The 14,305-nt window shown below is 39.6% G+C and overlaps 1 protein-coding gene across 1 annotated transcript in view; it reads right to left on the reverse strand.

The window, feature by feature from the left end:
• Positions 1-214: 214 nt before the first annotated feature.
• med27 (mediator complex subunit 27) overlaps positions 215-14,305 on the reverse strand; it is a 251,803-nt gene continuing 237,712 nt past the window's right edge. The window contains exons 7-8 of the mRNA XM_078226371.1: positions 7,710-7,787; positions 215-2,967 (exon numbers count right to left, since the gene is read on the reverse strand). Of these exons, the coding sequence (XP_078082497.1) occupies positions 2,833-2,967; positions 7,710-7,787 (213 nt within the window). The 3' untranslated portion in view covers positions 215-2,832. The remainder of the gene's footprint in view (positions 2,968-7,709; positions 7,788-14,305) is intronic.

The following is a 14,305-nucleotide window of genomic DNA, read 5'->3' on the forward strand; positions in this document are numbered from 1 at the left end:
CATGCAACTTTCTGGTTATGTGGAAAGCACATTCCCTCTTGTCGAGATGATACAATTCTTTGATTTCAACCCCATTCTCCCTCCGCCCCTCCAATCACAAGAGCAAACATTTCACAAGTACCTGTCAGTTATTGTTGTCCTTTCAAGTTGTGAAACATTTGCAAATTACAGGTACAAGCAGCTTAGAAAAGATTAGAAAAATTTAGACTCAGTTGCTTTGAAAAGGATGGAAACAGAGGTACACAAGTTGCTGTGTAAAATCCCAAAGTTTAATTCTGATCGCTACCTCAAGTTAAATGACAAATGTTGGACATGGCACGCATGATATAAAGTTCAGGACTGAAACACAAAGGTTAGAAAATTTACATTATCCAGCACTCTACTAACTGGAATTCTCTATTAACCAGAATTCTGAGTCAGGTCTGGTTTTTGATTAAAGATGTCAAACTCACCAATGAATGTTATTGGCAGCCTGCCCTAGCTGCAGTCTCAGCCTCCTGCTGCTCTGCAGCACCATCTTCCCTCAGAGCTGCTCACTGAATTGACGGGTTCCTACAACTCTCGAGACCTCGACACTCATGCGATCGACCTGCAGCTTACTCGCTGGATTAAAATCCAAAGTCACCTTACACTCAGTTAACCGGTATATTTGATTAACTGGCACTTCCCATTCCATGTCGTGCCGGGTAACAGTGATTTTCCTGTACCCTCCACTGACTTCTGCGTAGGATAGTTGCTCAAAAACTTTAGCATTGTACAGAGAAAGCTAGCTATGTTGGTAGAACCATGGCTTCTGCGGAAGAATGAGTTGGATAATCTTAAAGAGCTCTTGTATTTCGTACTTAGTAATAGGTCTCACGACACCAGGTTAACTGTGCCCACTCCGGTCCAACGCCAGCATCTCCACATCATTTTGTACTTAGCTTGTGAGGGAATGGCAACATTTTGATCAAATGGATAAACATTTGGCAGTCAGCACTTTTGTTCAAAAATCTATGTGTTCAATAGAATAGATGGATGTTTGAAAATATAGGCAGCCTATGAGCTATCAGGTGATAACATACGTGTTTTTATACTACATTAAAGTCATTTCAATGATAAGTCTGATTTGGAAATTCTTAAAAAGGAACAAGTGCCATGTAAAAATGGCACCTTGACCTCTTTCAGCTCGGACAAGGCAAAATGTGATTCCCCATAATTAGAGATTTCTATTTCCCAATTGGTCAGTATGAGTACTAAAGGACAGAATAGGGAGTCAGAGAGAGATGGGAGCACATTACTTACTGCTGCGTAGCGATTATTCACCAGCCGGGCTGTAAACATGCAAAACTCATTGAAGTGATGAATCAAGAGCTTGACCATTAAAACAGATGACTATCAGCTGATTTTATTTATTTAAAAAAAAATCAACTGTAGGCATGCAAAACTGACAAAGCTTCCAAAATGATGCGTGGGAGTGTTAAAATCAAGCTCATATTCTGGCTAAAGTGAAATAAAACGTGATTCTAACAGGACGGGGAATGTAACAAGTCTGCTTGCTAGAAGGACAGTAAACCATTAAAATAACATTTCACTTCAAGACATGCTGATGCGTGAAGCACTCCCATGCGATCCCACTTCATTTTCAAGTGAATTCAAGAACACTTGAGTGGTCACAATGGTCCATTAGAAGCAGCAACAGTTTGTGGATTTAAAACTAAAATGGAAGAGCTATCTAAATTTAACTCTCATTTTATGATTTAAGGAACTGGACAAACATGAGGATTAGTGTGCAAACTTATGTTTCCACCCTTTCCTGGAATTTGCCTCTATTTTAAATCTTAGAAGACCCTCATGAGAGGAGATGGATCAAATCACTATTATTTTCCATTACAATCCCCCAATTTAGCCTGGTTTCTGCTATCTTCCTAAAAATGAGGTGGAGACTGGCAACACATCAGAAGAACTCTAGGCCAGTCCAGAACTATTATGCCAAACTCAGTAATTCTCCAATGGTTGGAAGATCCATTTTGCTCCCCTATAAGCTGTATGCTGATTGAATAGCAGAAAATTAATTCTGCAACAAGTTCCCCAGTTGACAATAATACAACTCTATTCATGGTATGACCAACGATCCAGCTGGGATGGTGGGGAGATTAAAGTGTGAATGTCAGTTAAGTATAGGACCTGAATTTGGGTTTTGTAGTTGGGAATGCAATATTTTATTGCTGTAGTCGAATCTGACATATTTCTTTGGTTATTATAACGAATAGTTTAGTCAGTGTGATGAAAACACTGCTGAAAATTAACAGAACAGAACAAGAAACAAGGCAAGTATTGTGACAAAAATATGAAGGGAGAAAGGTCATAACCCTTGGGAACATGGTTGGTATAAAGCAGGATTCTTGAATGGCTAAATGGGAGAGCTGAGCGAATTCCTAATTTGATCGGTATTTGCACTAAGACAGCCATGAGTGATACTGTTGAGATGTCTTCTCCCAAACTCCCAAAGGACGTGGTGAATAAGGAAGAACAAAAACATAAAATACATTGCAAAAAATGAAATTATAACACACAAGTCAACTATGTTTTTAAATGCAATTTTTCCGTAAAAAAGAATGTTAAATCTGAGTGCTTTATTTGTCCTACCTGAAGGTATCTTTATTTTTATCTCTGAGGTACTTTACTACAAAATTATTTTGTCTGAAAAAAAGGAGTTGGACGAACTTCATCCCTTCAGGAAACTGTTAAAAATCCTTAAATCAGGCACATCATCCCGAGATCCTGCACACTCTGACGCACACGTCATCATCGTCCAATGTGATTCTCGGTTACTAGGCAGTGAGATAGGCATTACTGTCTGCAAGTGTCATGAAAGGCCTCAAGCGTTCGGAAGTCTCTCCATGTGGGAGGCAGTCCATCCTGAAGAAATTTTCCACAGCGCTGACACGTCGCCTGGAATAGCTTAATGTAACTTCGCAACCAAGTCTAAAGAATGAAAGATAACGAGAAACAAAACATGAATATCTTTCGTGGCATTTTTGGTTTCCTAATCTTAACATTGATCTTTCGGTAGGGAAAGTAAAAACAAAAATGAAACTTTCAATTCAATTAAAGGTTATTTTTAGCCTTTGTAAAACAAGTATAACATCTCGTGCATCATCATGCATCACTTGACCTTACAGCTGTCAAGTTTTAAAGCAACCAGAAATAAAGTTATAAAGAAGTGCATCTATATTTAAACTTAGGAAAATGAAAAATCGTAACCATTTAAAAAATCATTGCAACATTTTGAGCACCTTCGCTAGTTATATTTTGGATGTGAAAGACAAAGCCAGTACTTGAACCTTAATGACCTTGCAATGCCTGTTCAGAAAGTAAGGTAAAGGACATCCAACACATCGGAACCAGGCGTGTGAAGAAAGTAACTGCAATATAATTGTGCAGGAAAACGCACACCCGAGGATTGAAATTATTACATTTCCCTCCAAAAGTCCAAGAACTTTCTCCAGTGCATAGCTAAGCCCTCTAGATGATGGGAGTTTGGGTGCAGCACCCTTGGTTTATCAGGAAGAAAGCAGCCGGATGGCCATTTGTAAACCCCTGTTGAGGATATACATTTGCGGAGTTTGGGTGAGGATAGGATTAGTGGTGACAGTGACAATGGTTCTTTACTCATGTCCAACACAGGCTGCTGATGCTCACTGTCACTGTTCACACATGGCTACCTGCTACTGGATTGTTTTGGAACCATACTCGAGATACTGATCTGTTAAAGGAACCCAGTGTCTGAACAGGAGATCAGTTACTTAATCCGTGTAAATGGACAGCTGAAGACGTTGCTCCATTATTTGCCTCACCAATTAGCATCGTGGATTAGCAGACAGGTGGACAATGTACAACAATAGAGACGGGCTGGTCAGATGGGCAGAGTAGTGACAAATGGAATTTAACCCTGAAAAGTAAGAGATGATGCATTCTGGGAGGACTAACAATGCAAGGGCATGCACAATGAATGGTAGGGCACAAGGTATTATAGAGGTTCAGAGGGATCTTGGGGTGCATGTCCATAGATCCCTGAAGGCAGCAGGACCGGTAAATAAGATGGTTAAGACTTATGGGATACTTGCCTTCATTAGCTAAGGCATAGAATATACGAACTGGGAGGTTACGATGGAGCTGCATAAAACGTTCGTTAGGCCACAGCTGGAGTAGTGCATGCAGTTCTGGTCACCACACCGTAGGAAGGATGTGATTGCACTAGAGAAGGTGGAGAGATTCACCAGGATGTTGTCTGGGCTAGAGCGTTTCAACTATGAAGAGAGGCTAGTTAGGCTGGGGTTGTATTCCTTAGAACACAGAGAGCTGACGGGTGACCTCCCTCAGGTGTACAAATCTATGGGGGACATAGGGTAGATAGGAAAGAACTTCTCTGCTTAGTAGAGACGTCAACCAGGGGGCATAGATTTAAGGTCAGGAGCAGGAGATTTGGAGGGAATGTGAGGAAACACTTTTTCACCCAGAAGGTAGTGGGAATCTGGAATTCACTGCCTGAAAGGGTGGTAGAGGCAGGAAACCTCAACATTTAAGTAGTATTTAGATGAGCACTTGAAACACTATAGCATACAAGCGCTGGAAAATGGGGTGAGAATTGCTTGATGGCTGGTGCAGGCATGATGGGTCGAAAGCTCTCTTTTTGTGCTGTAAAATTTTATGACTCTGTGACTCTACTCCTCACTCCTACCTGCGTAACCTCTGTTCCACAAATCAAAATACAGCAGTCACTAAGGTTCCAGGAATCGGCTGAGAAATGTCATTTGAAACACTCCCAACTTCTGCTCTTGCCTAGCTCACATCCTGCCAGGCATTAGAAATAGCAACATCAAAGTCAGAGGAGGACCAGAACTCAAGGGCAAGGGCAATTAGAGAAGGATAATAAATGCTAGTCAGTGAGGCCCACATCCCATGAAAGAATAAAATAAACAGTTCCACATGACAGAACTTCAGAAATTTACTGGCACAAGGAAGAATACTGTGTTTTCAAAGTAACTGACTATAATTGCACAAGAAGTAATGGGAATATGAGAAACATTTGTCCTTAATCAAAGGACGGGTTTGTAAGTAACTGTAAATTCTTTTGCAGAAGTCTGATAACATGTCTCACCTAATCATCTTGTTTGTTGCATAACATTCATTTACTTACATGGGAAAAAGTGATTCGTAAAGTGTTAAGATGCTGAGTGTTCTCCAGTAAAACAGAGGAAAAGTGCCAAGTCAGTTCCACACAAATGAATGGCCACAGTAAACGTGTATTGTCAAACTAAGTACTTGCGCTGACAATTGGAGAGTCGGTTCGGACTGTTGGTGGGTTCAATTCTCAGGGATTCAAATGTGACATTAAGGCATCGACTTTGGAAACCTGATTTTTGTATTTTACTGGCCACTAACTGACACTGATATTGGTGGAAAAGGTGGCAATGTTTCATATTAATGGGGACACAATGACAACAAAGTTGTCACAGATTAAAAATATACAAATCCGACTCATATTCAAATGTCTGGGCTGTTTATTGCTTATAAAGCTATCTTTAATTAGTTGTTCCATCATATGGGACTGCAGCCATGTCAGTTACAGCGTGAAAAAAAAAATTAATAACTTGCATATCCTTCTGAAAGTAGATGTTAGTAAAATGCTACATTTCAGTAAAGCCCTTTGGAATCCTATTGGTGAATGAGCGACCTGAATTACCGTCTTTTAATCTTGCAGATTACATTATTATTAAATGTGATACCACCGAAATAAAAACTGCATGAAGCAAATTATCTCTTCTTTTAAGATAAATCAAAATTAAACACGATATTAACCCTCAATCACTGGTATTGTAGTGAAGGAACTTGTCTGGTGCCCCATCTCCTCCATTCCTCACACACAACATTGCAAATTGGAAAATATCCAGGGCCATAGTTTTTAAAAGTACATCAGTATATTGACTGGGTGAAGTTTCAGATTTTGCACATCATTGATAACATTTTAAAGTTTCTTCCACCTTTTCCTCAAATAAGATCATTCTCTTTATTTCTACATTCAGCCACCTTGCGCCAAGCAGGATGGCGCAACATGGAAATTCCTCCATACTTCTCTTCAGAGGAGGCAGGCTATTGATGGACAAGGTGGTCGAAGGAACATCCTTAAATCTGGTAAATGGTATGCGACTTCATCCTTCAGAAATCAAGGAACTATCCAAAGAAGAATGTATGGCCTAGCAGAATGGGTTCAGTCACTGGTGTGGTTCAGTCACAGGTGTGGCTCAGTTGGGTGCAAACAAGAAATGATGGTTCTGGTGAGACACCATCAGTATATCTAGAATACTATCCCTGCATTTCTTCCATATGCAATTAGGTAATTCCCAATGGTGGGGGAGTCCAGAACCAGGGGTCACAGTCTGAGGATTCAGGGTAGTCCATTTAGGACGGAGGTGAGGAGACATTTCTTCACCCAAAGAGTGGCGAGCCCGTGGAATTCATTACCACAGGAAGCAGTTGATGCCAAAACATTGAATGTATTCAAGTGGCGGCTGGATATAGCACTTGGGGTGAATGGGATCGAAGGTTATGGGAAAAAAAGCAGCATTAGGATGATCAGCCATGATCGTAATGAATGGTGGAGGAGGCTCAAAGGGTGAAATGGCCTCCTCCAATCTTCTATGTTTCTATGCAACGTGGATTTGACACAAATTGGGAATGATTCCCCGATCCAACAAAATACTTTATAAATTCAAAAAATTAAAAGATCCCTAATTAAAACAGATCTTTCAGAATCTCTCAGCTCATTCCTCCAAGTTACTTTGACTCAGGGCATTTGATTTTTGCCACAATATCATTTGTACATTTTTATCCCAGTCAAGTCATCAAGTACTAACATTGTACATAGTCAAAAATGGATGAGCAATGAGAGAAACATTTTTTGTTACAGATACATGGATTGTAGTGATTGCAAAGCTTCCTCTCTTCTATTAACTATTCAATTAGGATGTTAAAAGTCTGTCAAAAATGGTCGTGATGTGTAGCAGACACAGTTTTCATAAAGAGCTCAAATACCAAGTAACCAGTTTTCCGAAGATAAAAAATAATTGTAGTATTTATTGTTTTATGCAGCATCCACTTGCAACCACCACTATTTCCTTTCAGTAGCTTTTGGAACTGCACCTTCTCCTTTTCTTCTCCCCTATGTACTTAATGAGCAGTAGGTTTTGTCTGTACAGCACACAAGAAACAATACTTCTCACCGTATCCCAATACATGTGACAATAACAAATCAAATCAAATGCTCATCACATGCATTCTCTAGCATTGGAAGGGCAAGGTGTTGTTAGCTGATTTTCAACCAACACTGTTGGAACTACTGTATGATCAGCCAGTAATGAGGGAATATTAGGGAGAGAGGTCTAGCAATAGTAATCTTTCTCTATACTCCCAAGTCACTTTACTGTGATTACCCTGCAATTTACTGCAAGGGAGATGACTGACAAAACCTGAACTTACATGGGGTGTGGACTTGCGACCTGTTAACTGGAATCAAGTACTTAACTGTGGGAGACACAGACCTGCTTACAATGGGACCCATTGGGTGCTGAAAATTTTATTATTTGTGGTTCGTCACCTTGCTAGGGGATTCATTTTTAAAGTGTAAATGGAGAATTGCAGTTCATTTCAGGTTGTGCGTCACTCACCATGAAAGACCTGACAACTACATCTGGCATCTGAGGCAGCTGGTAATGCAGCAACGCTGTTGTGGCATGGTCAGTCACCTGACAAAGAAAAAAAACAGCAATGAGATATAGAATGCACCATCCACAACTGCCTGCAGTTTCATCGCAGAGGACATAAAACAAGACTTGGGTTAAGTGTGTGTACTGCACAAGATTCTAAACAAAGAAGTTTGTACAGATCTACAAGATTAACCAATCAAATGCCAAAACAGTTCTATCCCCTCAACAATTTAATTTCCTGGCAAAATAATTTTGTATTTTCCCACTTGATTGCCAGTTTCTTCATTTATTTTTATTGGGAATACATACATTGGAAAAACATCTTTTCATCAAAAACTGTATCAAAGTGAAATCATTCTTGCAAACAATACCAAAACAAATGACAACATTAGCTTTTCTAATATTAGCTTTTCTAATATTTGCTTTTCAGAAGGCTATTTTTTAAATTCAGTTTTTGTTACCCAACCTCCCACTTCTACTAAAATAAAAACAGAAAATGCTGGACAATCTCAGTAGGTCTGTCAGCACACGGAATGAGAAATATTCTTCTAGCCATGGAAACAGTGTTATTCCCTGGATGTTCAGATGTTAGCAGATGCACTATGCAACAAGCTGATCTCAGTTGGGTGAGCAGCACTTCAAACAGACTCAGCCAGGGTTCCTGCTCTTGATCATTATAGATTGACCCTCGTTGGAAGCAAGCATTTGTGTACATTTGCTGTGAACCTTGACTCGGGGAGTTTAGGGCAATGGTATTAACTTTAGTTTGCTACATCAAAGAATTGACAAATTTGGGGAACATTGCCTCCTTTTATATTTTAATTCAAACCTCTAGGGTACACGGGACACTGTGCCACCATCCAGTACACATCCAGCACTCAATGTTCAGCCTTACACACAAGGTACCAAAGTGTTGCTAAAGTCTGTACCTTCAGAACAGAGAATGAGACATTTTGAGCAGAATTATAGCATTCGTCTACAGTACATGGAACTATTTAGGTAATAAACAGAGGTTATTAAAAATAAATGATTTTGAAAAGACACTGCTTTATTGGTATAGCACAAGTTAACAGACAAAGAATAGCACATTAAGTTACTTATACATTAAAGTGAGATATGTCCCGAGCACTGTGTTGTTCATCCAGTATTAACTGTTACATAAAAATGGTCAAGTTTCTAAATTGTTCCTCAGCCTCTGAATGCAAGTTAATTCGAGACCAAATATATAGAAAACGAGAAGTTGTTACAATGAGAAGTTGAATCTGGAGGCTGAGATCGCTTTATAAATCACTATTGTGATTTGAATGGTTGGACACCTGGAGGGATGCATGTTGTATAGATGGGGAAGCTGGGAGGCTTAATAGTTGAACTTCTGCATACCATGAAACAATAGGCTTTCCAATAAAAAAAGATGGCTTTGAAGTGTCCTGAGGGGAACGTGTAACTTGTCCTCTATGCAAAGTGCTGCACAAAGAAATATATGCCAGTAATGACGTTAGCCACGAATAATTAAAGCATATCTTTAGGAGATTGGGCAACAAACATAGGTAAATGTATTTATTAGCCATAATATGGAAAGGTGATGGTTGATAAAACCTGATCTTCAAAGAGATTGGGGACAGTTATGTCAAGAAATCGTACCCGAGAGAAGTAACTGCAGTGAACAATTACAATTATTTCCATGAATAGACTGTCTTTAAAAGTATTGGGAATTGATACATTCGGAGGTCTTATCAGCAACATGCACCTTTAATGTAGGTAATATATGCTTAAGAAGCAAGGTTTTTTATGTTAGATATAGCTCTTGGGGCTAAAGGGATCAAGGGATATGGGGGGGGGGGAAGGGGATCAGGATATTGAATTCAATAATCAGCCATGATCAAAATGAATGGCGGAGCAGGCTTGAAGGGCCAAATGGCCTACTCCTGCTTCTAGTTTCTATGTTTCCAATAATTCGTCGAAGAGCTTGACTGACAGGAAGACCTGCTTTCTGTAAATAATTAGGACAATCACTATGTTGATAATGTTTCTTCTGTATACTACATCATAAAGTCTTGTGCTTACTCAAAACATGCTGTTGTGAACCATAGAAGAAAGGAGGTTGATTGCTAACATTGGGGAGATAATATAATTGCTGGCTTGCAATGAGTACCCAGGCATATTTTCAAAACAAATGACATACTGTGGGATTAATAGTATAATCTCTTCCACTGTTCTGTTTTTTTTATTGTCGGTATCATGACGGTGATCAATGGTGAAAGTGCTTTCTGTAGTTGATACATTATGACATGAACAAGATTCTCCACCTGACAACTTACTGTTCAGCTGTGGTGTTTTTGATATAGTTGCAGGATGGACACATAAGGAAAAAAAGGGTTTTGTAAGCCAGCTATGTACAAAGTGGTCACTGCGGGCAGTTGTTAAAAACACTATTTATTTGAACAACAATCAGGATAAGCTCTGTTACTTGAACAGAGATTGGAAGCATCTATTTCTTTCACATTTCTTTTCTTCCACCACAATATAAGTGAGGGTCACCAACAAGATTGGGTGCCACTAAATTTGCCCAAGAAATATTGACATCTCTGCAACGTTCTGGCCATTGCTGCTCCTACCTTTCCTCTCCCTCGCCTAGTTCCCACTTCAAATTACAGGAGGGTTGATTTTTTTTCTCTAATCAAGGTCAGGGTGTTATCACGAAGGAATCGATGACTATATTTTGGGCATCCAGGATTAGGATCAAACATTAAAATATACACAATAAAGCTGCCTGTTTTACCAAGTGTGTTGCAGCCTCAACCTCAGATGAACACCTCCTACTGCATCATTGTGACACTTCCATTCTCAATCAGCCATACTGACTCTTGGACTGAAATCAAGTAAACAGTGCTGAATTAAGGGAAATTTAGTGCCATCTCCCCATCTGTCTGGAATGGACTCTAAACCCAGTTTCCAAAAGTGAACAGCTAGTATATAATCCACAGGGCCACCTACTCCCTTGTGACATCCAAAGCATTGCTCAGATTATGTGAAGATATTCTGAAGTTTGCCCATTTTCTGTTAAATCTAGCAAGCTGTGGTTTAGAGTCAGGACCTTTCAGTAGAGAGCTCAGTGACAAATATCTGTTAACAGTTGGAAGAGTTAGTTTTGATCGCAGCATGGGTATAGCCACAATGAACGTTTGATTTTACTCTTTCAATTTCCAACGATTTCTTTCATTTTAAAAATTCTTTGTAAATGCTCCTCTGACCCCATCTTGCATACACGCTAAGCCTCATGAAAGGGCATTTGCCTAAAATGAGAAAATTGGACAGATTCATGCGCATATGTTGCCTGCCTGTAAATTGCAATTAATGAGGCTCTGCACATCAGATAAAAGCAGCTCTGGCACAACTGGACAGAAGGGAACATATGACAAACAGAGAACCGCGCGCTCTTAAAACAGAACAAAGCTGCTTCTGAAAGATCAAAAATGTGATCGAAACCCACAGAGATGGGAATAATCTTCGATGAGCAACTACTACAGGAACAAAATATGAAGCTTGGGGACAGATGGAGAACAGAATTACTTGAACAATAATGCCTTCAGCAAAAAGATATCTATTTCCTGTTTGAGTTCTGGCTTACAACCCTCATTAATTTTACAAGTTAACTAGGGGGCTCCTGGCTCTCTGCAGGAGATGACTTGCTTCACCTCATACATGCATACTCGCACACAAACTTACAGCCAACATATCTAACACCAATGAAAAACTGCTTATGAAGCAAAACAAAACAATTTTTTTTTATTATGACCTTAGCATCAACGAGACAGGAGGTTTTGTAGATCTGGAAAGAAGGGAGCAAGAAAAAATACAGACAAGGTGGCAAGCTTAGAAAGCCTTCAAACACATAATCAGTGGTCTGGTTGGGGATACACAGTATGCCCATGTAATTTCTGGAGACAACTGTATATTCATTTCTCAGCCATTAGCAATAGTAAAATTGGAATGGTGGCCCAAACCATGGCTTATGAGGGAAATTAGAGATAGTATTAAATCCAAAGGAGAGGCAAACAAATTGACTAAGAAAAATAACAGGCCTGAGGATTGGAAACAGTTTAGAATTCAGCAGGTGGAAAGGCGTTTTTCTGAATGGAGGTCTGTAACTACTGGTGTTCTATAGGAATCAGTGCTGGGACCTCTGCTTAAATGGCTTGGAAGAAAATGTAGCTGGTCTGATGAGCAAGTTTGCAGATGATACTAAGATTGGTGGAGTTGTGGATAGTAATGAAGATTGCCAAAGAATATAGCAGGATACAGATAGGCTGGAAAATTGGGCAGAGAAATGGCAGATGGAATTTAATCTGGACAAATGTGAGGTGATGCATTTTGCTAGATCCAATTCAGGTGGGAGCTATAAAATAAATTGTCGAACTATCAGGAGCATAAGGACACTGGGCATGCAGGTCCACAGATCCTTAAAAGTGACAGCACAGTGGAAAAGGTGGTGAAGAAAACATATGGCATGCTTGCCTTCTTCAGACAAGGCATCAAGTATAAAAGTTGGCAAATTGTGTTACAGTTATATAAAACGTTGATTAGGCCACATTTGGAATACGGTGTGCAATTCTGGTCATCACACTACCAGAAGGACATGGAGGCTTTGGAGAGAGTACAGAAAAGGTTTACCAGGGTGTTGCCTGGTATGGAAGGTATTAGCTATGAGGAGAGATTGAATAAACTGGGATTGTGCTCCCTGATTGGTGAAGACAAATGTAGGTCCCTTACTGTCAGAAACAGAGGAATTTATAATGGGGAATGAAGAATTGGCTGACCAACTGAATACATACTTTGGTTTTGTCTTCACAAAGGATGACACAAATACGATACCAGAAATTTTGGGGAACACAGAGGTTAGTGAGAGGGAGAAGCTAAAGGAGATCAGTATTTGTAGAGAAATGGTATTGGGGAAATTGATGGGTTTGAAGGCTGATAAATCCCCACGGCCTGATAATCTACAACCCAGAGTACTTAAGAAAGTGGCCCAAGAAATAGTGGGTACATTGGTGGTCATCTTGCAAGATTCTATAAACTCTGGAACAGTTCTTACAGGCTGGAGAGTAGCCAATTCAACATCACTATTTAAAAAGGGAGGCGGAGAGTAAACGGGGAATTATAGACCAGTAAGCCTCATGTCGGTAGGGGGGAAAATTCTAGAACCCATTATCAAATATTTTACAGCAAAACATTTGGAATCAGTGGCAGGATTGGACAGAGTCAGTATGAATTTATGAATGGGAAATCATGCTCAACAAATCTACTGGATTTCTTCAAGGGTGTAACTAATTGAGTTGATGAGGGGGAGCCAGTGGATGTGGTTTATTTGGACTTTCAGAAGCTTTTCGACAAAATCCTACATAAGAGATTAGCATGCAAAAATGAAATGGGATTGGAGTTAGTGTATCCAGATGGATACAAAGCTGGTTGGCAGACAGGAAATAAAGAGTTAGGAATAAATGGGTTTCCCCCCCCCCCCAAATGGCAGGCAGTGACTAGTGGGGCACCGCGGGGATCAGTGCTGGGACCCCAGCTATGCACTATATATATATTAATGATTTAGGTGGGGGAACTAAATGTAATATCTCCAAATTTGCAGATGACACAAAGTTGAGTGAAAATACAAACATCACTGTTTTCCTTTACATTACACAGGAAACACTAAAGTGAAGTAAACAAATAAACCAGCACTCAAAACTTGTAATGTAATATACCTTTTTCTCAGGCGAGCATGCCACAGACTTTCTGAAAATGCATTAACAATTTAGTGCTCTTAACATCTGGATTTCACCATTTAATCATTCATAAGAAACTCCTTGTTTTCACCTGTCAGATGATCATAAGGGCTGTTCATAAGTTGTCAGCCTTTTGGAACGGTGTCAGATGCTTAGAAACTTGGTAAGCTTTTGATAGATTTCTGCATTGACATGCTTTTTAAGGTTGCTGCCTTTGGAACTAGGAAAGATAGCTGAGCTAGTAGAATAGCAATGCGGGCCATTCAGTTGCACTTAAAGATTGATCCCACAGGCTTTAATATGGTTCAGTTCAGTTCACTTCATCACAAATAAGTTTTCTCTAAGTAGTGAAGTATTGATGCAGGAGAACTGAAAATGGTAGCAACTCTCAAAATATCAGGTTGCAGATGCGAACAAAGAAAGGTTATTGTCCTGAAACGTGAACTCTCTCTCTTCATTGATGCTGCGAGACCTACAAAGTATTTCCAGCATTTTCTATCCTTATTTCAGATTTTCAACAGATGAGTATTATTTTGTAAAAGCATTTAGTGCAACTTACTGCGTACTTACTTTATATCAGAATTTCACAGCACAAAAGAGGACCATTTGGTCCTTGTGTCTGTGTTGGTTCTCTAAAAATGTGATGATACTGTGCCTTTAAGAAACATACTTTAGTCATGTTTCTGTGCTGAATGCATTTACTAGTCTCTTCCATTTTAACAGAGCCATTTTGTCTGGAGCCAGCAGCACTGTATTGCTACCGCAGCAAGATAATTGATATTA

The sequence above is a fragment of the Mustelus asterias genome, chromosome 13 (assembly GCF_964213995.1).
Source record: "Mustelus asterias chromosome 13, sMusAst1.hap1.1, whole genome shotgun sequence".
NCBI lineage: Eukaryota > Metazoa > Chordata > Chondrichthyes > Carcharhiniformes > Triakidae > Mustelus > Mustelus asterias.